Below are 25,735 nucleotides of genomic sequence, written 5' to 3' on the forward strand. Positions count from 1 at the left end.
ATGTAAAGCCTCCCTCTGGATTGACTGCTTTCTCTTCATTGGGCTTTTTGGCTGAAGTTACATACCTCTGATGACTTTAGCTCTGAATTTGTCTAGAACATGGGCCCTGAGATAGCTTATACTAAATGAAAATGAAATGCTTTAACCTCTTTGGAAAACTGTGGAGGAAGATTTAATTGTGTCAGGGGCTTAGGGAGACTGGAATGCTGGAGCAGGCTTATTGAGTTTGTCCTACTTACTTTCCCTCCTTGTCCCCCCCCCCCACAAATCCCCCAATCCTAACAGCTGAGAAAAGACTGAGGTATGGGCAAGAACTGGGAGTAATTGGAAGTTTCACAGGGTGCTAGTGAGAGTGTAAAGTGGAACAACCACTCAGGAAAACTATCAAGATCTACTGAAGCTGAACACCCACATGATCTTCCACCCACCATTCCATTCCTAGGTATTTCCCCTAGAGAAGTAAATTTGTGTTCACAAAAATACTTGTACAAGCTTTATTAATAATGGCCAAACACTGGGAAAAAACAAACGTCCATCTATAGGTGAGTGGAGAAACTATACCAGCTATATTGGTATAGCCACACAGTGGAATAGTACTCGGGAATGAAAAAGAAGGAATATTGCTATGTGCAGCGATGTGGAAAATCTCAAAACATTTTGTTGAGCAAAAGAAGCCAGACACAAAAGACAATCTACTGCATGATTCCATTTATATGAAATTCAAGAACAGACAAAACTATAGTGATAGAAATACCGGTTGCCTGGTGGGGGCAGGAGGAAAGGGGTGTGGTTGACTTCAGAGGGACACAACAGAACTTTCTGGGGTGACGGAAATGTTCCTTATCTTCACCAGGCAATTGTCACTCGGGTATCAATCATCAAAACTCATGGACCCGTTCCTTTTACAATACACTTTAGCTCAACTCAGTAAAGTACTGGGTGGGCGGGGAGAAAAAGGTTGGGGAAATTTAATACAAGGAAAAGTAAAATTAACAACAACAAAAAAGTTTTATGACGAAAACATCTGGTTTTGGTTTTTTGGCCTGAACCTGCATGGTCACTGGCACAGTGTCTGACCCAGGAAATGACTCTCAGCAAACGGGAATTGTGTCCTAGGACCATTTCTCTCACTCCCACGCCCTGAGGGGCCCCTTTCCCACTGCTGGTGCTAAATGTCCTCTCCACGCTGGAGTCATTCCAAGCTCCCAAGCTTTCTCAGAACCCTTTCAGAGCCTCCACTCTGCGGGACCAGGAGTTCGCGGATGCACATCCACTTCGAACACCAAGTTCTGAGCAAAGCGTAGAAGCCATATTTCATAAGGGCGAGACGCTCACCCCGGGCCCACATCCAGGCTTCAGTTGCCCGTACAAAATATGGCGGCACCTACCGAGGTCACAACCTCGATTACAAGACTGCGCGCTGGCAGACGCCCGCCTCAATCAGCCCACTCGGGCGCCAACTTTCAGGTTGACCAATGAATCCGAGTCATGAGGCACGCCCTCTTTCCACTCTCCACCAATAGCTTCCAGACGTCTCCCGCAGGATCCAATCATCGCTTCCGTCTCTTTTGAATGAAAAGCGAGCGGTCCAGTGAGCCGAGCCGCAGTCGGACCCACGAGACAGGAAACGCGATAGCTTGTGTCAAGGCGCGCGACCGGTAACAGGAGTCGGGTGGCGGTCCTCGCAGCACGCGGAGGTGAACGAGGAATCAGGTGAGCGGCGGGCCCAGGTGCGGGCCCGCGGTGTGGAGACGTCGGACCTGCGGGTGAGCGGGCGATGGGAGACGCCAGGGGTTGAGGGAAGGACGAAGACTGGGCGCGAGACGAGGGGAGGCGGGGCGGCTTTGGTGTCCGGCGCGCGCGTTGGCGGCCGTTGGGTGCTGGGACGCACGCGCAAGGGGCGGGCCGGCCTTTGGCGCGCTGGGTGTGGAGACCGCTTCTGGCAGAGGCTGTCATGGCCGCCCGCGGGCTGAGCCCGATTCTGGGGGAGGTCTGCCTGTTCGAGGAGCCCCGATGCGATTCGGGGAGGGCGTCAGGGGGCGACGCCGGGGTGTGGGGCCGCGGTGGGAGAAGCCGGAGCTTGTAGACCTGACGGTCTTCTCCGAGTTCGAGAGACTCTCCCCTCCCCCACTCTCGCGTTTAGGGGGTGGATTCGTGGTTCCAGAGATTTCGGGCAAAAAAGATGTTCAGTAAGGAACAAACTCTTAGGTAGAATTTCTCGCTGGGAGCACTTCAGGGTGAAAGGGTACGCGTGCGAGTCAGAGTTGTTACTTATTCTGGTGTCAGCATTCAAGTTCATCAACTCTTGGGGCCTCAGCTGTCTCGGCCACCCTCTCTGGGTGGAACAAACACCGCCAGATCCTTTCCTGATCTAATTTGTTTTGAGCTTTAGATCCTGTCTAGTCACTTAGTCTAGAAAATTTTGTATATCAAACTTAGTCTGTCCGCAAATTTGTCTCCCCATCAAAACAAAAAGACTTTGTTTGAATTCCTAATTTTTTTTTTTTTTTTTAATACACCATCTACTCCCAGATTTGAAGCCCAGAGTAGATGACTCTGGCTCTTTTCTGTCTGAGCTTCTCCCAGGGGGTGGTCCCACCCTGTAGGGTGTTCCACCATCTTTTCCCCTACTTAACAATGCCACCACTGTAGTTAATTGGGTGTCTGGTTTTCCTTGCTGCTGGTCTCTTACCCGACTCCATCTTCTCTGGAGTCACTTGTTCTTGGGCAAATCCTGATTGAGTCACAACTCAAAAGCTTAGTCAGCGATTCTTCATTGTTTAGCAAATTAAGTATGAATGCCCTGGGCTTAACCAGCTCTTCCAGCTCTGTCTTCTGCCTCTACTTCAAGCAGCCAGTGCTTTCCATTCCCTGAAAGGGTCTGGTGGTTTCTGGACTGGCCTTTGCTGGCTCCTGTTCTTCTCTCTGATGCCTGGGGACTGACTCCTTCCTGTCTTTGCCAGTGTTGGTATCAGATTGCTTCTTTCAAGAATCAGATAAGGATACATGCTTAACTTTAGCCCCTAAACTCTGCTTTGAGGCCCTGATTCTAAATCCATTCATTCAGCCATTGCTGTTGAGTGCTTACACAATGTATGTCAGGCCCTGTACTAGGTGCTGGACTGACATGACTGGAGGGGGTTCTTTTTTAGTCGGGCCAACAGGCCTTTTTGGAGCAACAGAGGTCTGAAAGAAGTGGGAACAGCAAGTGCAAAGGCGCTGAGGCATGTTTGAGGCGCAGCAGCAAGGCCAGTGAGTGAGGGTGATGGGGGAGATAAGGTCTGAGTGTAAAGGGAGTCAGGTTGTGTGGGGCTTGGTAGGCTGTGGTGAGGACTGTTTTATTCTGAACGCAGCGTGAACCTGTAGAGGGTTTTGAGCAGAGGAGTGACGTTTTCTGACTTAGCTTTTATAAGCTCCCTCCAGCTGCTGAGGGGCATGGAAGGGGGAGTCGGGGATGGAAAGCAGGGAGACCGACCAACAAGGAGGCTATTGGCATAATCCAGGCAAGAGATGATGGTGCCCAAATGTCCATCAGCTGACAATGGATAAAATAACTGGTATCGCAGTACAAAGGAATATTATCCAACCATGAAAAGGAATTATGTACTGATACACGGCTACAATGTAGACGAATCTTGAAAACATGTGAGTGAAAGAAGTCAAACCATCACGTGTTGTATAATTCCATTACATGAAGTGTCCAAAATAGGCAAATTCGTAAGAAGAAAATAGATTAGTGGTTGCCAAAGGGAGTTGGTGGCATAGGATGGTAGCTAAAGGATGTCGTCTTTTTGAGGAAATGTGTGCTAAAGCTGATAGTGGCAGGGATTGCGCATCTATATGACTGTACAAGAAACCATTGAATTGTACCTTTTAATTGGTGCCTTGTATGGCATGTGAGTATCTCCATAAAGCTATTCTAATCTAAAAAGAAAGATGGCAGCCTGAGACTGGCAAGGTAGCAGGGGTGAGAAGTGGTCTGATTGACCTGGCAGGATTTGTTGGCTGATAGAACAGGGAGAGAGAGAGGGAAAAGACAACAGTTTAGAGAATGGAATTGCCTTTTTTGAGATGGGGGAAACAGGGCTCAATTCCCAGGGGGAGAGGTGAAAGAGGCAGCTAGGTAACTGAGTATGGAGTCTGTGTCTCCATAGAGACACAGTTTGGGAGGCTGCACAGAGGTGGTTAAAGCGCCGGGGCTGATGGTCACAGAGAATGAGTGGCAGAAGGGCCAGAAATTGGGCCCGGGACGCTCAGCATCCAGCTCAGGAAGAAGAGGGACTGCTTTAGTACTTCCAGCCCCTAGTCTGGAGGCTGGGTTGCAGCAGGGAGGAGTAAGGCAGTATTTTCATGTTTGGGTCCCTTGCAGCCTGCACCCAGTAGGCGCTCTGTATGTATTGGATTAAACGAAGCCAGGCGGTGAGCGTGCTTTTTATTAATTCCATTTACCATCTCAGCTGTATTCTTATTGGCTCTGGGCCCAACGGGAGGTCTTTCCATGAGAGCACTTAATTGTTCCCCTGTGCAGACCACAAATAGCAGGAGTAGCTGGGCCTGGGCAGACACTGCTTCCTCACAAGCTCCTGTCTCTCCAGCATCCTGGCAGCCACATATCCAGGTCGGGAGTGGGAAAGCGGGGTGGGGGTGGGGTCCTTGGGGAGTGAAGGGGAGGGGACTCCTTGAAGCTAGCTGGTCTGAGGCCTTGACCTTGATGCTGAGAAGGAGGCATTTGTGCAGAGACCTGGAAGCAGTGCAGCAGTGTGTTCCCAGGGGTGGGGGTGGGCGGCCTGAGCTGGAGTAGGGGCTCGATGAGTATCAGCAGCCCGATAAAGCTGGGGGTGGTTTGAAAGGGGTGGCGTGGAGTGAGGTGGGCAGGGGCCAGTGGGGAGGGTTGCGGGCGGAGAGGAACTGGGGGTTCGCTTAGAGCAGTGGGAAGCCCTTGGAGGCGGAGGGTGTGGGTGCACGTGTGGGCGTCGCTGGCAGGGCGCAGGGAGAGGTGAGGTGGCTTGGCGGGGCATGGTGGAGATGTGGCCACAACAGGCAGAAGCTGGGAGGTGCTGCACACATGGAGTGGTGGGACCTGCTGTTGTTGTCAGTGTCGGGCGTGAGCTAAAGAGGGGTCGGAGAACGATGTCCGGTCTTGACTTCAGTGGCTGGGTGGCTTTCTGTGCCAGCTCACAAGAGCTGACGCCAGCACCTCGCCCCTCTCGGACCTGTGTCAACAGCCTGCAGCTTCTGTGCAGCCATCTCCCTCTTCTCCCACGCTGGGTGGGTTTACCTGCATGCATCAGTCACCTTAGTTGCTTCCCTCAGCCCTTCCCTCCCTCCTCTGTTCTCAGCACCATGGCGGAACAGGATGTGGAAAACGAGCTTCTGGATTATGAGGAAGATGAAGAGCCCCAGGCTCCTCCAGAGAGCGCTCCAACTGCTCCCAAGAAAGATGTCAAGGGTTCTTACGTTTCCATCCACAGCTCTGGCTTCCGGGACTTTCTGCTGAAGCCTGAGCTCCTGAGGGCCATAGTGGACTGTGGCTTCGAGCATCCATCCGAGGGTATGCCTCCCTGGTCCTTCCCGCCGAGGCCTGCCTCTGACCGCCTCAGTGTGGTCCCCTCAGCCACCCGGTGAGGGGCCTGCACAGAGGGAACATCTGGTTTCTGATAGCTCATATGCTCTCTCCCCCTCAGTCCAGCACGAGTGTATTCCACAAGCCATCCTGGGCATGGACATCCTGTGCCAGGCCAAGTCAGGGATGGGCAAGACAGCGGTTTTTGTGTTGGCCACCCTGCAGCAGATTGAGCCCGTCAACGGACAGGTGGGTGGGAACCCTCCTTCCTAGGCCCAAGCTACCTGAGGCAGCAGGAGTCATGGCTCCTCTTTTTAAAAATCCCTGTTCCTGCATCCTCTTTCTGGACTTTTAAAATTAAACACAGTACTCAGTTGTAACAAAATCGCCCCAAAGACGACAAGCCAAGAGAAAAAACTAAAAAGTGCCCACAATTTGGCCATCCAGCAAGACGGCTGCTCGTTCCATATGTGCTCTTCTAGATCGTACACGCTTACGAAGGTGGGCTTACACTGAATACGGTTTTGTTCCTGTTGTTATTGCTGACAGGCCATAGCTGTACTTCTCATGTCGTGAACATTGTAGTCCCCTGTTTTGGGGGATAATTGAGGTGCATGCTGGTGTTCATTCTTGACATGCTGGGGCACACATCCTTGGGCTGCGTATAGGTGCATGGGCCCTTGTTACCCACCTTAGGCTGGATGGTCAAGGAGAGGAGGATTTTGTTCAAGGCCATGGTGTGGTCTCAGTGCTTGGTGTTGTGGGCCAAGAGGCAGGGGCAGCCTTCCCCTTGGTGGTCACAGGCCAGCCCGAGGGCAGGCTCAGGAAGCTGTTAGCGTGGGGCGTGTCACCAGCTAGGCTGGATCTAACTCTTACTGAGGCCTCAGTGCAGGACCTGGCGTAGGGAGTCACAGCTGCGTAGCTGTGAGAAGACACAGAGAATGAGCGGGCTGTGAGAAGATGGAGGCATCTGGACTGCGCCTTCCAATGGCCCAAGGGCTGGGGGCCGCCAAGGGATGAGCACCGGCGTGGGCTCTGGCCGGGGGGGGACTTAGGGGACTGTCTTGAGTGTCTCTCCCTGACCGGCCCCACAGGTGACGGTCCTGGTTATGTGCCACACTCGAGAGCTGGCCTTCCAGATCAGCAAGGAGTATGAGCGCTTCTCCAAATACATGCCCAGCGTCAAGGTGAGCCCCTCAGGCCAGGTTGGGTGCCATGTGGTCCTCTGCAGCCTTGCTGGCCTCGGCTCTAGCCCAGCCAGCATTAACCAGGCTTGGCTGCAGCGGCTGCCTTTGAGGTTTGTGGTGGTTTCTGCTCCTTAAAAGCTTGATGAATTATGCATGGCCCCCAGAGGCCTGTGCCGGTCCCAGCCCTGGGGCTGCTTTTCGGTGAAGCTGGGGCCAGACTCAGGCCTCCACTGTCTCCAGGCACCAGGCCTGCTGGGGGGCTGCTGGCGGGCTGTTAGCTGAGTGGCCATAGGCACGGAGTGGGGGGGTGAGCTTTCGGCCGCCAGATGGTGAAAGGAGCTTTCCGCCTGCATAGGTGTCTGTGTTCTTCGGGGGCCTGTCCATCAAGAAGGACGAGGAGGTGTTGAAGAAGAACTGTCCCCATGTCGTGGTGGGGACGCCGGGCCGGATCCTGGCGCTTGTGCGGAACAGGAGCCTCAACCTGAAGAATGTGAAGCACTTCGTGTTGGACGAGTGCGACAAGATGCTGGAGCAGTTGGGTGAGTGTCCTCGCTGGGTCTGGGGGCTGTGGAGGCCCACGCAGCCGCACCCTCCTCGCCCTCGCAGCCCCCGAGATGTCAGAGCTAGGCGGGTCCTGACAGGGCAGGCCGGAGGTTTCCCTGAAGTGGGATCCCGTGGGTGGCCAGCACTCAGGTCTCCTGTAAGCGATTTTAGGGCGAGTTCTGGTGTCGGCAGAGTGACCTGCTGCTTCTGAGCTGAAGCTTGAGTGGGACCATGGCACCCCACATGAGCCGTGTCCAGGCATATGTCCACGTTAGCCCTCAGAGTACCGTGGCCTCGCTGCCTGTTGGGTTAGTTCTAGGCCCCTGCCTGCCCTCAGTGAGCCCTGACAGGGCCGGTGGGAGATGGGGCTTGTGTCCTGGGAGGCGGCTGCAGCTCTCACCCCAGCGGCTGTCTCTGCCTCAGGCTCCCCTCCCTGAAGCGTGGCTCGAGGCGCGCTGGCACGGCTGCTCCGCTCTGGCAGCGTGTAAGTGGATTGCCGCTCCTCCCGCGCCTGTGCTCACTCCGAGTCCAGGCCTTCAGGCACCTGGGACTCTCCCCTCCAGCCAGTCCTCGCTCACACCGCCCTCGTCATGGTGCCAACGGCTCCCTGGCACAGGTTGGGAGGGGCTGGATCTGGTCTCGGGTGGGGGTCGTGGTCTGGCAGGCGCTCACGCCCACCTGTTTCTTGCCCTCCCCACCCAGACATGCGGCGGGACGTGCAGGAGATCTTCCGCCTGACACCCCACGAGAAGCAGTGCATGATGTTCAGCGCCACCCTGAGCAAGGAGATCCGGCCCGTCTGCAGGAAGTTCATGCAAGACGTGAGTAGAGGCCGAGACCTCGGTGCAGTAGCTTTGGCCTCCTAGAGTCCAGGCCCTTGCTGCTCCCCCACTCCCACACTGCCCTCACGGCACACGAATGCTGGGAGGCAGCGGAGTTCTCTTCCTCGCTTGTCACACTGGGAGCTGAGAGCTTGGTTTACACTAGAGCCAGACCAGACCTTAGATGCAGCTGCTGAGAGAGGAGTATTTACTGGGGTACAGCAGGCTCTCTGGAAGCATTGCAGCAAAGGAGTCGCTCCTGGAAAGTTCTCGGCAGGCAGGATGCCCAGAAGTAAGCCCTGCCTGCCCCTTCCTCCTCTCCTTCCGGCACAGCCCATGGAGGTGTTTGTGGACGACGAAACCAAGCTCACGCTGCATGGGCTGCAGCAGTACTACGTCAAACTTAAGGACAGTGAGAAGAACCGCAAGCTCTTTGACCTCCTGGATGTGTTGGAGTTTAACCAGGTGATGCTTCCACACTCCTGGGGCCTGTCCTGGGGCTCTAAGCCTTTGGGAGGGATTCTGGCCCTGACTGCCGCCCCCTCCCTCACAGGTGGTGATATTTGTGAAGTCGGTGCAGCGCTGCATGGCCTTGGCCCAGCTCCTCGTGGAGCAGAACTTCCCAGCCATTGCCATCCACAGGGGCATGGCCCAGGAGGAGCGGTGAGTGCATGCCGCCCTCAGAGCCCCAGGCAGGCCCCTTGGAGGGGAACGCCGCCCAGGATCCCTGTATCTGATGGCCGCCCCTTGTTCCTCCTGCGCCCAGCCTGTCACGTTATCAGCAGTTTAAGGACTTCCAGCGGCGGATCCTGGTGGCCACCAATCTGTTTGGCCGAGGAATGGACATTGAGCGTGTCAACATTGTCTTCAATTATGACATGCCCGAGGACTCAGACACCTACCTCCACCGCGTGAGTGGCCCCCCAGAGGTGTCCCCTCCCTGGTGCCCCCTTCCCAGGATTGGTGTTGGATGAGGACCTCTCCCTGCTTGTTCTCAGATCCCCAGCTTGTGTCTTGTGGCCTGACCCCTGCTCCTGTCTCCCTGCAGGTGGCCCGTGCGGGTCGCTTTGGTACCAAAGGCCTGGCCATTACTTTCGTGTCTGATGAGAATGATGCCAAAATCCTCAATGATGTCCAGGACCGGTTTGAAGTGAATGTGGCAGAGCTTCCAGAAGAAATAGACATCTCCACATACAGTAAGTGGCTCAGACGGGGCTGGGGGGCCACGGCGGTGGGGCCCTTTCTTCCCCCCGCCCCCTCCTCACTGACCTTCCCTGTGTGTGTCCTACAGTTGAGCAGAGCCGGTAACCATGTGCCCGGATGTCCTGGAGCCTCCCTGCTTCCCACATGTTGCTTCAAGTCCTCTTCCTAGGTGACAGTGGGCCTTTCTTTTTACTGTTTAAAAGCTGTAGATTTGTGTAAGAATAAATTTTTATTATGGAAGCCTGGCTCCCACCCTGTCTGTTTCTGTCAGCTCTCGGCACTTGGTGGAAAACCATGGACCTGGTCTCCGAGCCCTTAGCCAGGAAGAAATGCCACTTTCTATGTCAATGTGATATTTAATTTTAAGTGTCAACACTGAAAGGTTTATACAGATAAAAAACATTACACAGTATCCACAGCCTTCACATCAGTGAGAACCCTCTGCCCTGGGGGCAGATGGGCCTCTGTACCATTAGCCTTCGGCCCTGCCCTTCTCCCACCCCTGACCTCAGTCTTAGCTTAACCGGTGCTGAGCCCCAGCACCCTGGCCTCTTGTTCTGTAGCAAAGACAGATGAGCGGGGAGGGCCAGGCTGGGCACAGGAGCCCTCAGTCTGTCTGGGCCTTGTGTGCCAGGGCAAGGGGCTGCAGTCCTGGGCTAGCTTCTGCCCCTGCCCTGGGTCCTGGCTAGGGTGGAGCTGAGAGGCAGCCAGAAGCAGGCCCAGTAGGTCCGGCTCTCCACCCTGGCTGGGTATTCTGGAGTACGGTGCCAGGTGGCAGCTGTCACCCTCCTCTCCATGGTGCGTATGGGGACCAGGGCAGGAGGGAGCAGAGCAGTGGGAGAGGAGAGGAGGTCTTCAGCATGTGCAGGAGCTGCGGAGGCCACGGGAGCCGCTGGCCCAGCCAGGACGGCGCCTTCACATGCCAGACTCTGAGGGCCTGAGGGCCTGGAGAGAAAGGAGCCCCGTGAGAACTGACCCCAGGCCCAGGTGCCTTATGGCCTGCACCCCCGCTCCAGGCTCAGCCCTTACCTGAGTCTGACTCTGGCTGGAGCCAGACCCAGAGGTGGATGTGGCGAACTCGGAGTACTTGTTCCTGGTGACCATGCAGGCCCACCTCCGGTACTCCTCCCTCACCTGTGGGGCACAGGGTGCCAGGTCAGGGGAGGAGGGGGCCCCGGGACTAGGGTCCCAGCCCCGCCCGCAGCCCGGCCTGCAGCCCACCTTCTTGTTGAGGAGGCAGTACAGCACAAAGAGGAAGAGGCCCTGCAGGCTGTTGAGGATGCTGAAGGTGTAGCACAGCACCCAGCTACGTTGGTCGAAGAGGAACAGGCCGAAGACCCAGGTGCAGCCCAACACAAAGAGCTGGGCGATGGCGGTGATGGTCAGCACCCTGTGGGGAGGTGGGCAGTTGCCGCGTAAGGTCTTCGCCTCACACACCCACTCCTGCCAGGCCCCCTCCCTGCCCCTGCTCTCACCTGGCCTTCTTTAGTTTCTTTATGTCTGGGTTGATTTCAGAAAACTTCTGAGTGAGCTTCCAGACAGTAATCACGAAGATGACAGCATTGCACTGGGTGGGGAGCACAGAATTCGGATTAGGGGGTGTCCTTGGAGCTCACAGGGAGAAAGCCGGTGGAGCCGGCTCAGTGTGGAGCCAAGCACCTCAGGTTTCCACAGGTGTGGGGTGGGGAGTGAGGCAGTTACCAAAACGATGAAGGTCACAGGTCCCAGGAAGCTCCAGAGGAAGCCGTTGGCGTGGTCCAACCAGCAGCTGGGCGAGAAGGGAGGGGTCTGGTCAGCACCCAGTAAGCCCAGAGGGCGGGGTCACAGGCGAGCAGGGGCACTGTGTTTGGGTGCAGCCTCCACGCCCTGGCCCTCTCCCACCACCTCGCACTCACTACTGGGGGCGGCCGTAGCCCTGGCTCTTGATGGCTGCCGAGACGGCCACGATGAACAGCGGCACGCCGTAGCCGATCAGGCACAGCCAGCGCTTTCTCAGGCCTTGGCCTTGGAACACGCGCACCACGAGGAAGTAGAGCTCCACGCCCTCGAGGCTCATCCAGCAGAAGGCGGCCAGGAAGCAGTAGTGCAGCATCGCGGCCACCAGGCGGCAGCGCAGCCCAACCTGCGGGGCGGGGGCGGGGCGGAGGGAACAGGTGACGTCAGCGATGGGCGGGCCCGACGCCGGATGGCAGGCGGAGTCAGGGCGTGGCCGTGCGGGGTTTAAAGCGGGCGAATGGGCGAGGCCCTGGGCTTCCCGGGCCCGACCACCGGACCCAGCTGGGAGTGGGCGGGGCTATTCCACTCAGGGCCCTCGCAGGTAGGTCTAGCGCTCAGGCGAGAGTGGGGCCTTCCACGGGGCGGGGCCTCACCTGGCCGCCTTCGTTCTCGATGCCCGCCAGGAAGATGGTAGAGCCCACGAAGAGGCAGATGCAGAGGTGCAGGTGCACCGTGGTGCGCGAGCCCTGGATGGGCCGCACCAGCAGGAAGGTGAGAATGCACAGCAGCAGGCAGACCAGCGACAAAGCCAGTCCCACCTTGGTGATCAGGGCCAGCTTCCAGTCCTGGATGCAGGACGGGGTGGGCGGGACTCGATTAGTGCTCTGAGGCCTTCCTGCCCTCCTTGTGGGCCCCACCACCAGCAGGCACCTGGGACCTGGCCTGTAGGACTCTGATCAGTGGCTCATCTCCCCCCCACCTCTTCTGCCATCAACATCTGAGTAAACCTGCTGTGTCTCATCCTAAATACCGCCCCCCCCACCCCCATGGGTGCAGCAGGGATCCCTAGTTCTTCCGGATGGGCTTCTCCACTACACACCCAGACAACTCTCCTGAGAAGGTCCCCAGTGAGGCCTCAATGGCTGCAACCTTCTTTCCCAACACTGATGAGCCCATCTCTCTGACCCTCATCTCTATCTCATCTCTTGCCCCTCCTACACCTGGCCACACCTATGAGCTCCTCAAAACCCACATTTTTGTCCTTCCTGGGCCTTGGGCCTGGACCACCAGCCTCCCCTCCTCTGCCTGGCCCATTCCAGGTACTCACATGGCCCAGCGTATCTATGGGTCCCTCTGAGGCCACATACAGAAAGCTGTGCTCCCTCAGGAGCTTTTAGGGATATTTAACAACTTGTTAGGGGGTGAGCGGTCAGAGGGGCACCGGCTGGAGCAGGGCCTGCAGTGCCAGGCCACTCTGTTTATTTGCTGGGTCATGTGGAGGTCTGGGGGGGTCCCAGGGAAGGCGCTGGGAGGTGTGGTGTAGGGCCGCCTGGGCTGTGCAGCCATACAGAATCAGGTGGACCGTACCCCCAAGAACCAGCTGCCTGTCTCACCGAAGCCAACCGTGCCCCCTGTGGGCTTTTGCGGATGGCCCCTGGTCTGCTCACCTCCACATCGTAGTGGGCCATGAGGATGGCAAAGCTGCTCAGATGATTGCATTGGCAGGTGGTGCTGCCATTCCCGCTGCCCAGCGTCTGGCAGCCCGAGGTGGACCAGTACCCTCTCCTGTTGCTGTCACTCCTCCAGAAGGCGCAGATCAGCTCCTGCCTTGTCCTGGGCATCTCCCACTGTGAGCAGGTAGGGGCGGTGGTAGAGGTTAGCCTGGATCCCACTCTTGGGTACTGGGCTTGGGTTGAACCCAAAGAGGGCTGTTTTTCATTTGGCCTTTATCTACTGAGCACCTACTGTGTGCGTCAGGCCAGGGGACACGGGAGTAAACAGGGCAGACACAAGTCCCTGTCCTTCTGGGGCTGACATACTAGTGGGGGAGACAGACAGAAAATAATAAACCTAATAAATTTTCAATAAGTAAACTAGATAGTGTGTTAGAAGGTGCTGAGTTCAAAAGAAAGAAAGAAAAGAGCAAAGGGGAAAGGTGAGTCGTGATTACAGATTGTAATTTAAAATAAGCAGGTCAGGGAAGGCCTAGAAAAGGAGATGACATTTGAACAAAGACTGGAGACAGGTAAAGGACTGAGTCATGTGGAGGAAAGGTGTCCTAGGCAGAGGGCACAGCAAGTGCAAAGGCCCTGAGATACCTGTAAGGAAGGAGCAGAGTGGGTGGAAGTGGGGAAACAAAGGCTGCAGAGGGACCACGGTGACCTTGGCCATGGGGTGAGCAGTAGGGCTGAACCCCCCTCCCCACCCAAGGACTCACAGGGTGGGAGAAAGCGAAGGTGACCTTGGAGTTGAGTTTATCTGTGTTCGTGTTGCTCAGAAAGACCAAGTTGACGGCTGAAAGAAGCCTGAGCTGGGCACCGCGGACAGGACTTTCGTAGATCTCTTCCAGCTCAGTTTTCTTCTCCAAGTCCAGGTCCAAAGAGGCATTGGCCAGCAATTTCTGCATGTTCGGGCTGGAGAGGATTCCTACCACGGTGGGACCTGGGGGACAGACACGCTGGCTACCTTCTGCTCTGCTTCCTTCTGTGCCCCATCCTCCCTCCTAAGATGTCTAATTCAGGCTCACCAGTCCACTGTGATGCCTGGAGTCCCTCCCCATGGGTCAGTTTTCAGTTGCTGCATATTCGGAATCTCACCCCTAGCCATATCCCAGCTTCTCCATCCCTCTCCCTCAGGTGCCCACTCCGGATCCTGCCATTACCGGACTTCTCGGCTCCAGCTGCCACGGCCCAGTCCAGCAGCATCCGTGCCTGGCTCTGGCCCACAGTGATGTTTCCATTCCCCTGCTCCTGGACCATCAGGGACAGCTCTGAGGGGACAGGGGGCAGTGATCAGGGGCTCTGGGTGTATGAGGGGGGCCCGGGGCTGGGGCGGAGCAGGACGGGGTCTCACCTGTGTCCCCAGGAGAATGGTAGATGAAGGAGCCATTAGACATGGCTTTGGCCAGGGTCCTCAGGATTTGTTCGAGGCCTGAGAACAGGTAGGTGGCTGTGTGGTGCCTGGAAGACAGGTCCAAGGCCTCCAGGTCCCCTGGGGTTTTCAACAGGTCATCCAGTGACATGATGAGGTACTGTGGGTGTTGGGTGACAGCTGCTGGGTCATTGCACCACAGGGGCTGCCTGAAGGACCCTGATCTCACCTCCCCTCACCCCGCCCCCACAACTGGGGTACACACTGGAGAACCACCTGGGTTGCCTGGGGGACAGACACAGGGGAATCTTCAAGACACTGCAGTAGCCAGAAGACAAGTAAGGGGACTGAGTATATGCCTGCGTGCACGTATTATAACAACGACAGCGCTTAACATTTATCAGGCACAGGCCCTTTCCTGCCCCAGAACGGTTGCCCCGAGCCACAGGTGTCGCTTGAAATATGGCTCCACATTGAAATGGTAATAGTTTGAATCTATTGGGTTATATGCAATTTTCACATTAATTTCACTTGTTTACTTTTACTCTTAAATTTATTCTTTACTTTTATATCTTATTATTTTTTATTTTTATTTTGCGGTACGTGGGCCTCTCCCTGTTGTGGCCTCTCCCGTTGCGGAGCACAGGCTCCGGACGCACAGGCTCTGTGGCCATGGCTCACGGGCGCAGCCGCTCCGCGGCATGTGGGATCTTCCCGGACCGGGGCGCGAACCCGCGTCCCCTGCATCGGCAGGCGGACTCAAACACTGTGCCACCAGGGAAGCCCTACTTTTATATTTTAAAAATGTAGCTACAGGAAAATTTTAAATGACACAAGGGGCTCACATGTTTCTCTCTGTCTCTCTCTCTCTTTTTTAATATTTATTTATTTTGGCTGCGCCGGGTCTTGGGTACAGCACATGGGATCTTTGTACGGCATGCGGCATCTTTAGTTGGGGCATGAGGACTCTTACTAGTTGCGGCATGCATGCGGGATCTCGTTCCCCAACCAGGGAACCCAGGCCCCCTGCATTGGGAGTGTGGAGTGTTACCCACTGGACCACCAGGGAAGTTCCTCATATATTTCTCTTTTTAAAAGTTATTATTATTATTTTTTAGGGGCTCAATATTTCTACCAGGCTAAGGACATATGCCAAAGCTTACGTATACTGCTTATACTGTGTGCCAGGCACTATTCTTTGAGCCTTACTTCTATTAGTTCATTTAAACCTTTTCACCACCTGTATGAAGCAGGCACCATTTATGAAGTGAGGAGACAGGCCCAGAGAGGGGGAGTCACTTGCCTGAGGTCACACAGCAGGAAGTGGCAGCGGGTAGGATGGGGTGTATTTGAACCTTGAGGCCTGGCTCCAGAGGTGAAATTCTCAACTGCTTCATTCTATTGCCATTATATCCCTCTCAAATGTGTGTGTGTGTGTGTGTGTGTGTGTACATTTTGGGGTGTGTATGTATGTCTGTGTTTGTACAATGTATATATATGGTGTGTGTGTATATTGTGCATACAGACACAGAGGCCCCTGCTTGGGCATCTCCACTCACACTGAAGCATCTTCCAGCCACCCCATACTGTCCTGGGGTTCCCCCCCAGGGCCTGCCCTTACCTGGATGGTTTCCTGAGGCAAGGCTGAGTTGAAGTCTATGCTCATTTTCTGGACTCTTTCAAAGAAGTCAGAGAGACTCTGGAGAGAGGGGAGAGAAGGGGGGTCAGAGAACCTCATCCTGGATGGGGGAGCTTGGGGAAAATGGGTGGACAGGGTGAGCTGGGTGGAAGATTTCCTGTCTCCTGTTCCCTGCTGGGGCCACTCACCTGGCTCTTGATTTCAGGGGGTGCGGTCCAGGTGGGGAAGGAGATCTCTGCAGGGGACAGGACAGCAGTTCATTAGGTGTGAGAGTGTCTGTGCTTGTTGTAGGAGGGGGTCTGGGGTCAGGTCAGGACAGGTACCTTCGCAGGAGATGGTGCCCATTTGCTTATCCTGGAATCCGGGTTTGGGCACCCAGCCTTGGCGGCACCGACACGTGTATGAACCCACGTTGTTGACGCAGATGGTGGAGTTGTGACACTGATGCTGCCCGGAGCTGCACTCATCCATATCTGGGGACACGAAGAAGGGGGTCTGGCTCTGTCCCAGCCCTGATGAGGCCCCTCTCCTCTCTGTGCCCCTCTTTTTCCCATATCAGTGCCCCCTCCCACGCCCGGAGGTGATGCCACCTGCTGACTGCACATCATCGAACGGTGGACGCTGAGGTTATTTACGGGAAGTGTGCAGAGTTCTGACACATAGCAGGTGGGCCCCATACAGATAGGCACGTTGTGAAAATACTGAAGTATCTTTGTCTCAGTAATTAGCTGCTGCCTGGAGTCCCTGGGAGCTTTTCTCTTGGCACCCCAGCTCCTTCTCCAGGACCCCCAGATGTTTTGACATTTAGCCCCAAAAGAATTAATGCCTGGCACAGCAGGGCTCCCCCAGCATTCTTTCTGTTTGGTTTGGGTGGGTGCCACTGAATATGTGATCAGATGTTTTAAGTGTGGGTCTCCAAGAACATAGCATCTGAGCTCTGAACCTTCGCAGACAGTGTTGTTTGGGCTGCTGGGGGCCCCAGGAACTGGCTTCCAGCCTGGACGGCAGTGGCACTTATAGGTGCCCACGAGGTTGAAGCAGTGGCTGGAGTTGTGGCATGGGTTTCTCCCCGAGGTACATTCATTCACATCTGAGGACAAAGCCAGAGGGTCAGGCGCCCCCACTTCCACTTCTCACTGTACCCGCTTATCACTGCCCAGCACCAAGGACCCCACTGTGATTGCACGTGCCATCACCTGGTGACCTTCAACTTCACCCTCAAAGCACCTTAAGGTAGCCTCCCTGCAAGATGGGCGTGGCAGGGGCCATGGTCCCCACTTTATAGTAAAACCAGGAGGGAGACTGAGTCGTGGGGTCTGGAAGTCCAGCCCTGGACTGAGGTTCCTTTCTGGGAACAGGAAGTGACAGCTTCCTCTGCTCGAATGTGACAGATGAGGAAGGGGCGAGGTCTGGGGATGTTCACAGGGGCAGGGAACTCCACAAGGGAACCCCAGGCCCAGAAGGCTCTGCCGCCTCCCTGGCCTGTGGTGGGACCTTTCGGGGAGGCGAATCCTTGGGCAGGGCCCGGGCAGGCCCTTGGCATTGCAGGAACCTGAGGCTCTTCTCCCTCCTCCTCAGGCTCCAAGGACCACCTCGACTCCTTCTTCAGCTCCAGGCCAGCCTCACACTGTCTTCCCAGGGCCTCTACCTGTGCAATGTCTTGGGTCCTCCAGGTTGAGCTTCAAGCCAGGTGGGCACCGGCAGATGTAGCTGCCCGGCGTGTTGATGCAGACACTGCGGCCTTTACAGACTTTGGGTTTCTGCTGACATTCATCCACATCTGAAAGGGAAAGGAGACGACGATGGATGCCTGCAGCTGTGGACAGCCTTCCGGGCCCGCTCTCTCTCCGTCGGTGAGTGGGTCTTTTCTAATTCACATGGAGGCATCCCATGGGTGAGCATGGTGGCCCAGATGTTCTGTTGTCCAGATGTGGCCAGGAGTGACCCAAGTCCTCCCCCGTCTGCCGGCTCTGGCTCTCTCAGCCTCCCTGGGAAGCTCCCAGCTGTGGTGGGGACATCACAGCTGCTTGTGTCCCAGCCTAAGGATTTGGACACAGGCCTGGGCGTGCCTTCCTGGGAACCGAGTGCAGGAGAAATGCTGTGTTCCCTGAGTAGGGAGGCCTCGTCTTGGCTCCCGGTGATGGGCTTTGTCCTGACTCCCCCAGAGGGAGTGCTGTCAGCTGAGTTCTCCTTGGATCCTGGTGACCCTGGCGGGACAGCACTCTCCTGTCCACGCTAACTCTGAGACTCCAGCTCCATGGAGATGCCCCAAGACCCACCCCTGAGCCACGCCCCTCAAGGACGAGGCTTTTGGGCAGTGGCACAGAAAATGAGGGTGATGCCGGAAAGGCCAGGGCCACCTGGACAGTGGGCACCAGGCTGTGCTGGACAGTGGGGCTGACGTCTGGCCAGGCAGCCTTGGACCTCTGAAGGTGCCTTTTTCTGATTCCCACGAAGGCATCGCCTAGATTGGCAGGAAGTGGTGAGAATCCACGTCTGAGCAAGGCCTGCAGTGGGCAATGGCTGGGTGGCTGGAGCAGGGAGCAGGTGTCATGCATGAAGGGTGGCAGGTATTTCTGTCATCTTGGCCCTTGGCCTCTCACCTGGGACGTAGACCCGTGGACCCTGCTGAGTGGGGCTCAGCCTCCGTCTTCTGTCCCCAAGTGGTCTGGGTCATCGTGGGGCCTGGGTTGATCTCTTCGGTAGAGGGTCAGGCCAGGGGCAATGGTCCCTGATGACAACCTGTCCTGTCATCTGGTCCAGATGGGAGCCTCTTTGTTCATCTGATTCTTCCAGTGTGTTAGGGGCTCGATGTCACCCTGCCCACCCCTGACACAACGTCCTCCCAGGCCCCAGTCATCAGAGCTGCCTCAGGTCCGTGAACCGGAATTACTGGGGAGGGTCAGGGTGGAGCCTTGTGTGGGGAAATAGATGGAAGCTGAGTGGCTGAGAATTGGGGTCAGGGTGCCAGGAGGCATCTCTTCCAGGCAGGTTGCTGAGCCAGGGCAGGGCTGGCCAGGGACGGTGGACCTGTCCTTGAATCTCCCTCCTCCCGCATTTCTGGACAGGGTCCCAGGGTCCACCATGGCCCAGGGGGTCTGAGAGGGCCCCAGAGGGGCAGGTCTCCTCCCAGCAGTCACTAAGAGCGGCGAAGAGGGCAGATACTGTGCTGGAACACACGGTGCTGTGACCTCATTGAGTATCTTGAATGCCAGCCACTCTTTTGTTTCATGCAAATAAGATGCCAGGTGGCCGGGGGGATGTTCCAAACATCTGGAAGTGACCCTCTGCAAAGGGTTCTGAGCCTTGGGGTTCAGAGAGGGTTGGGAGATGAGGTACGTGCACAAGACGGCCCTCTGATGCCTGGAGAAAGTGGGATGAGGAACCCAGGGAGCAGCCCGTGTCTCCTGCCCGTAGCGGACCCCACGGCCAGGACACGGGCGGACACATCCTCGGGTGCGGCAAAGGTTGGAATGCTGAGGAAGGGGTGCACAGACAGTCCAGCTGAGCCAGTCACAGAGCTAGGTCTTCAGGCAGCAAACTCTGGTCCAAACCAGCAGGCTGCTCTCTCGCAGTCGCCCTCCTTGGGGTCCGTAGAGCTCCCTCTCACACCTCACTCTTGTTCATCTGTGTCTCTGCAGGGGCTCACAACAGTGGGTGGGTGGCACCCCCAGCCAAGGCACACTGAGTGGGCTCCATGACCACCATGTACAGTTGTGCAGGTTCCTGACTGCACAAGGGTGTCCAGCCAAGGAGGCAAGTGGGAGAGGAAAACCAGCTCACTCTCCATTCCCTAAACACACAGTATTCACCTTGGAGATGAGGGACATTTTTCCAGTTCACGTGAAGGCTCTGGCCAGGCCACATGTTTCAAGCACAGCATACCCCCACAGAGGCCCCTGTGGACCAGCAGCACCTCCACATAGATGCAGGTCCTCTCTTCCCTCCCACCAGGGAGGCTCTGCCGCCCTCCCTCTGCAGGGCAGGAGGGAAGGTGCTGGGACCAAGGTAGCCGCAGGGTGGGCCTGTGGACCCTACTCAGGGTCCTCTGGACCCTGGGTTCAGCCTCTTCCTCACCTCTCACCTTCCCCTCCCCGTCCTCAGTATTCGCGTCTAATCCCCTCTCTGGACCCCTCTCTGGAGTCGTGGCTCCTGTCTGTCCACTGCTGGCCCCATCTGCCCCTTTCCCTGCCTGCCTGCCCCCTCTGGAAAGGGGGCAAAACCTGGTGATGTGTGGAGACCAGGCTCCTCCGGGGTCCCTGGTAAGGGGATGGACTGGGACAGCTACTCCCGAGCACCCACCGTGGGGCACGAACCACAGGGATGCCCGTCCTGGAAAGGGTACATTAAATCAGAATCATTATAATTTAAAAACCCAACAGCCGTCACTGTTTTGTGTTTTGTGATCTCCTATACCTTCCTGGCAATTCTATGAGGTAATAAGCGCCATTGGTCACCCCCTTTTTACAGATGGGTAAACCGAGGCACAGAGAGGTGAAGTAACTTGTCCAAAATCACACAGTTAATAAAAGGCAAAGCTCCTTTTGTTTTTATCTGTAAAAGATAGAGACTCTAAAAAAACAAAACAGGGCCTCCCTGGCGGCGCAGTGGTTGAGAGTCCGCCTGCCGATGCAGGGGACGCGGGTTCATGCCCCGGTCCGGGAAGATCCCACATGCCGCGGAGCAGCTGGGCCCGTGAGCCATGGCCACTGAGCCTGCGCGTCCGGAGCCTGTGCTCCGCAACGGGAGAGGCCACGGCAGTGAGAGGCCCGCGTACCGCAAAACAAAAACAAGAACAAAAAAAGCCATACTCTCGTAATAGTATTATCACATCCCACATGTTAACGGTGATTTCTGAATAAGTATCCTGGCCAGTGTCACACACACAGCTATCAGGTGGCAAAGCCAGGATTTGGGTCCCTGGCTCACGCCGCCCTGCCTCTCTGTGCAGGTGGGAAAGGCACAGGTACATCTGTCCCAACTCAGACCTGGGTGCTACACCTGTAACCAAAGCCCTGACCCCTGGATGCTACAGGAATGCCTCAGTATTTGGGTGACCCCAAACCTCATGGATGGAGAAGTGGAAGATGCAGGGTCATTCTTACCTCGACACGTGTTCTCACTCTCATTCTTGAACATTGTTGTCCCAGAAATAAGCTCATATCCTGGGCTGCACATGCAGTCATAGCCCCCTTCCGTGTTCTGGCAGTCTGCTAATTTTCCACAGGACACTGTCAAGGGTGGTCCGCACTCGTTGATGTCTGGAACACAGCAGGGCAAAGGGTCACCTCCCAAAGGCGTGAGTTTGGTCAGGGCAGAGATCCCCATCCCCTACCTGGCTCCCCAGCACTGGTCCTGATGGCTAATCAGTGTCTTTTTAGAAAGAATTAGACTCTCAGGCAATACTGCTGAGGCTGGGCTGCGGCTGGAGCAAGCCATTCCTGAAGCTTGTGCAATCAGCTCTGCTCTTCTTGGCCCTCTGGCTGGCACCCCAGATTGGGACACCGTGGGAAGTGCTGAAGTGGGGGGTGGGTGGAAGCTCTGCATCCCCCTCCTCAGTCCTGAAAGGGCAAACTGAGGCACAGACTCCAGACTCCTGGAGACCCAGCTCCTCTCTCTCTCCAGGAGGCCATGTTTATTCATGTCTCATCTCTCCACCTCTCATAGCTTTTCCTTTCTCTTTTTTCTGTCCTTGATGATGGTCCTGAGGAGAAAGGCTGAAGCCCCCAACCAACACCCATGTCCCCCCACGGGCATTGGACTGCACCCCACAATCTCTGCATGTCCCTCCATCACCCCCAAGCCTCTGTACCATCACAGCTGCCGAAGATGTCGGTGAAGTCCTCCCCAGATGAAGAACTGAATCCCGGAGCGCAGCGGCAGGTGGTGCCACGGACACATGAGGAGTTTGGAGGGCACGGCCTAGCACAGGCTGTGGGGATGGAGACCTTGGTCAGAACGTGAGGGCTGAGTCAGGGACTGGGGAGGGGGGCAGGATCATCTCCATAAGAAGGGGTGTTGGGGAGGCATGACCCTGGCCTTCCCCCTGCAACAGGCCTCTCTCCTGTTTGGGCTGAGGGGGGTAGGTGAGGGTCTAGGGCCCCTTCCCCAGGCTCCGGCTGTGGACTGAGTTGCTCCCAGCAGACTCACCCGTGGTGTTCCGGGACCCAGCTTCCGACAGAGTCAGCAAGACACACAGCACTGGAACAGAGAAGGGGAGGGTCCAGGGGGTCACCAGAGCAGGGAAGGGCAGATGCAATGCTAAGAGAGAAGCTACTGTGGAAAGGGGGCTGTTGGCCCCTCCCAGGCTTGGGCTCTGTCCGTTGCTCAAGGAGAGAGTGAGTACGTGGCACCTCCCAGAGATTGGACACCCATGGCCAGAGGCTCTGCCACCTGTCACCTGGAGGTGGGTTTCAGAAACTGAGGGATGGAGAAGGGGCCCAAGCACCGAGGGGGTCCCGGCTCCCACGGACCTGTGGGCTCTGTCGGCAACAGTTCAGCAAACAGACTGGAGCCTGGCGGCCACAGTTCAAATTCTGGACTGTGGTCAGGTTACCTCATCTCTCAGAGCCTCAGCTTCCCCTTCTGTAGAATGGGGATGGTGACGGGACCCATTTCCTAGCGTAGTGTGAGACGTAAGCCTCCGAGTATCACCTGGTGTGTCAAAGTGTTTACTGTCATCAACGTTTCTTTTCTTTTTGAAAAAAAATTATATGGGATTATAGTTGATTTACAATGTTGTGTTAATTTCAGGCGTACAGCAAAGTGATTCAGTTACACATATGCATATATTCATTCTTTTTTTTTTTTTTTGGCCGCACCGCAAAGAATGTGGAATCTTAGTTCCCTGACCAGGGATCGAACCCACGCCCCCTGAAGTGGAAGCTCAGAATCTTAACCACTGGACCGCCCGGGAAGTCCCACATGTATTCATTCTTTTTCAGATTCTTTTCTCATAGAGGTTATCGCAGAATATTGAGTAGAGTTCCCCGTGCAACGTTTCTCTGTGTAAGAATTGAGGGGGTTGGAGGAAAAGGACTGGGTGTTTTCTCAGATCCTCCCCACACCCCAATCTAAGATCCTCCAGCCCACACAGCCGTCCTTGGGGACGCAGGTGCATGCACACCACGCCCACAATATCTGTCAGCCCTGATGGCTGTCTTGAGACCCAGGGGTGACATTTCACCCTAGCCTCCCCTGCGCACAGGAAGATGCTGTGGGCTCACGTTGGGGGTGGTGCTGGATGAGCACCTCCTCCCCGGCTGTACCTGCTGCTCAGGGGCACCCCACTCTCGGGGCCTCCTCAAGTCATCAGGGGCTTTAGAGGCTCCTCACGGTTCACCAGAGACAGACAAGAAGACAGAGATGGAGAGAAAACAGAGATGAGAGAGAGGGAGAAAGAAACAGAGACAGAGAGATGAGGAGAGACAGATGGAGAGAAACAGAAGTTAAGACAGTGATAGAGAGGGACAGAGAAACAGGACACTCAGAGAGAGACAGAAATGGCAGAGATCGGACAGAGAGACACAGACATGGAGATTGAGAGCAAGATAGAGAAAAACAATTAGAAAGGGGGTGGGATGGAAACAGAGGGAAAGGGAGTGAGGGGGTGAGGGCAGCTCAGCGACAGGTGGAGGCATGGGGAGGGCTTGGGGGAGGCGGCCAGTCCCTGCCCACGTGGGAATGCCAGGGAGGCAGTGCAGACCCCAACGATCCAGGGAGACCCAAAAGGGGCGGTGGGCGGAGGGATGGGGGCCGGGAGGAAGGGCAGGCATGAGTCACTTCCTGGGCCAAGGGAACGGATGACTCATAGCCCGTTGCCTTTGGAGGGAGCTCCCAGGGGAATTCTGGGGTCCAGCATCGTGCGCAAAGCTTGTGGGGCTGTCAAGGGTGCAGGCTGGGGGGTCCCCTGACCACTCAGCCCCTAGGTCCAAACTTGATACCCCTCGGGCTGGCGGTGGGCAAGAGTCCCTCCCAGAAGCACTCCCAGCCAGGGTAAACTGAGGCTGGAATGTCCTTCCCCTCCCTCGTGTGAGGATTTCTCTCGTCCTCCTCTCTGGTCACCGGGCTTGGCTAGTTTCCCCCTTGGCTGGGGCTCAGTGCCTCTTTGCATGACACACCACAAAATGGCCTTCCCTGGTAGGATGGGACCTGGGCTGATTTGTCCCCAGCTCCCAAAGTCCCCGGTAGCAACTTTCACATTCACAACTGCCCTGTTTGTGTCCATTCTGCAGATGGACAGACTGAGGCTTGGAGCCCAGAAAAAGATTCAGGAAGAATCTGGTGAACAGAGGAGCTTGGAAAAGGTGGAATTGATGGGGGTCAAGGTTCCCAGTTGCTGCAGGGGGATGGGACGGTTGTTTTGTGCCCTGTGACCTCTGCCTAGGCTGGGCACTGCTCCCCCACCACGGAGGCTCTTGGGCCAGGACTTCTCCATCTGGGTCCTTGGAAGTCGCCCAAACAGGAGCTGGGAGTGGAGCGGCTGGTCATCTGCTCCCAGTCCCATCTGGTTTGCATTCCCCCCGCCGAGCCCTGAGGCGTAAGATTCCTGGGGTGGGGATGGGGCGGTCGTCCTCTCCTTGATCCTCCTGCTAAGGACCCCCCAGTCTACCCCCCAGACCAGCCAGTGAAATAATAATAATAATAAATACCGTTTACTTAATTCTGTGAACCAGGAATAGTTTGCATACGAACTCAGTTCACCTTTAACACAGCCCTATAAAGTGAAGACCAGTCTTGCCACATTTTACAGATGTGGAAAGTGAGATTCAGGGGCTGCGAGATCTGGCTCCGGTGACACACCGCCCCCCATCAGGTGTGCCCCACACAGATTCCAGTTTCTTGCTTCCCAGTCTGGGAGCCACTGGGCTCACGCCCGCCATCCCGGGCCAGCACAGGGAAGCCCGTCCCTGTGGCCTGGGGAAGCTCTGGTTGGTACCCCAAATGCCATTTCTTCATTCTCTTTGTTGCTTGGTTGCCCTGGCAACCAGCTGCCCACGATAACCGGTAGAGCCACCCTGGGTGGGGCGGGAAGGGAGGCCCTGGGGAAGTCGCAGCAAAAGTCAAGTTCAAATCGTCCACTGGCAAAGTCCTTTCCACCCACAGCTGAGTCCAAGCTGGGCCCAGGGGAGCCAGAATGAGGGTCTCTGGGGCTGCCCCATGCCACTGAGACAGTGGGGGACAGGTTGGGGGTACCCCCTCAATGGGGAGGTCCCACCCCAACCCCCCAGCCCTCCAGCCCCGCAGCGCTCCCCTATGCCCGGCTGTCTTCAGGAGTCCCAGCACTCGTTTTTTCCCCCTCTCCTTCCCCAAACCTGCTTCCCCGCTTTGGGAGCAGCCCCCAGAGTGGCTCCAGTAGAGAGCTCAGAGATTTCTCTGGGAGAGGGGGCAGGCTCTTAGAGCACCCTGAGGGATCCTGCCACGGCTTGGGGGTGCTGGGCACTACCAGCCCCTCTCCCCATGTGCCCTCAGCCCCTGCCTGACCATGTGGCTTCCTCCGGGCCTGGCCCCAGAGCTGCCAGCCGCACTTTGCGTTTCTCCCCGGGGAAGAGGGGGCCAGAGAACCCCATAGTGCTGTCAGGAGCTCCCTTGCTGCCTGCCCCCCACCCCACGGGGCCGCAAAATTCTCACCGTGAAAGACGAACAATGCAACGCTGTGGGGGCCTCCCATGGTCTAAGCTGCCCGCAGGGGAAGCAGAAGATAGGGCAGGGCTTCTCTGTGTCTCCAGGCTGGGCAGCTGTGCAGACTTCCCCAAGGCCCACCAGCCCTTTATAAAGGCGGGGACAGCCACTGGCCCAGTGCCCTCCCTGGAGCTGGCGGGGCAGCTGAAAACCAACAGGAAAGTGTAGTGAAAACACAGACCCAGGGGCGCTGTGTGTTGCACGCGGGCGCGCGCACGCGCGCACACACACACACACACACACACACACTCACACACACTCAAACGTGGCACAGAGGCACAACCTGCCCGTT

At 56.4% G+C, this 25,735-nt stretch overlaps 2 protein-coding genes and 1 long non-coding RNA gene across 11 annotated transcripts; 2 read left to right on the forward strand and 1 right to left on the reverse strand.

Moving 5' to 3' along the window:
* Positions 1-1,579: 1,579 nt before the first annotated feature.
* DDX39A (DExD-box helicase 39A) lies at positions 1,580-9,557 on the forward strand. 3 transcript variants are annotated; one of them, XM_004277418.3, is made up of 11 exons: positions 1,580-1,713; positions 5,340-5,551; positions 5,685-5,812; positions 6,658-6,750; positions 7,106-7,289; positions 7,996-8,114; positions 8,448-8,579; positions 8,668-8,777; positions 8,881-9,025; positions 9,163-9,310; positions 9,406-9,557. In XM_004277418.3, exons 2-11 carry the CDS (start codon positions 5,344-5,346, stop codon positions 9,420-9,422), a joined length of 1,284 nt encoding a protein of 427 aa, XP_004277466.1. In that variant the 5' UTR covers positions 1,580-1,713; positions 5,340-5,343; the 3' UTR covers positions 9,423-9,557. The 3 variants fall into 3 exon arrangements, with proteins under 3 accessions (XP_004277466.1, XP_033257115.1, XP_033257116.1); XM_033401224.2 differs by having other exon boundaries at positions 1,608-1,766; XM_033401225.2 differs by lacking the exon at positions 1,580-1,713 and adding an exon at positions 3,259-3,645.
* Positions 9,558-9,653: 96 nt separating this feature from the next.
* ADGRE5 (adhesion G protein-coupled receptor E5) lies at positions 9,654-25,530 on the reverse strand. 7 transcript variants are annotated; one of them, XM_012535879.3, is made up of 20 exons: positions 25,393-25,530; positions 21,913-21,963; positions 21,575-21,694; positions 20,868-21,023; positions 17,411-17,542; positions 16,706-16,852; positions 16,086-16,235; positions 15,951-15,997; positions 15,745-15,822; positions 14,106-14,283; positions 13,915-14,022; positions 13,471-13,694; positions 12,701-12,880; positions 11,687-11,878; positions 11,213-11,439; positions 11,019-11,085; positions 10,793-10,884; positions 10,539-10,707; positions 10,347-10,451; positions 9,654-10,262 (listed from the first exon to the last, which is right to left on the reverse strand). In XM_012535879.3, the coding sequence occupies exons 1-20, from the start codon at positions 25,430-25,432 to the stop codon at positions 10,233-10,235; spliced, it is 2,493 nt and encodes an 830-aa protein (XP_012391333.1). In that variant the 5' UTR covers positions 25,433-25,530; the 3' UTR covers positions 9,654-10,232. The 7 variants fall into 7 exon arrangements, with proteins under 7 accessions (XP_012391333.1, XP_012391336.1, XP_012391331.1 ...); XM_012535882.3 differs by lacking the exon at positions 16,706-16,852; XM_012535877.3 differs by having other exon boundaries at positions 10,347-10,707.
* On the forward strand, positions 17,503-25,092 carry LOC117195716 (uncharacterized). The gene is made up of 3 exons (XR_007476255.1): positions 17,503-17,615; positions 22,591-22,770; positions 23,997-25,092. It is a non-coding gene; the product is annotated as an uncharacterized LOC117195716 (long non-coding RNA).
* Positions 25,531-25,735: the final 205 nt, after the last annotated feature.

This window comes from Orcinus orca, chromosome 3, assembly GCF_937001465.1.
Source record: "Orcinus orca chromosome 3, mOrcOrc1.1, whole genome shotgun sequence".
In the NCBI taxonomy this organism is placed as follows: domain Eukaryota; kingdom Metazoa; phylum Chordata; class Mammalia; order Artiodactyla; family Delphinidae; genus Orcinus; species Orcinus orca.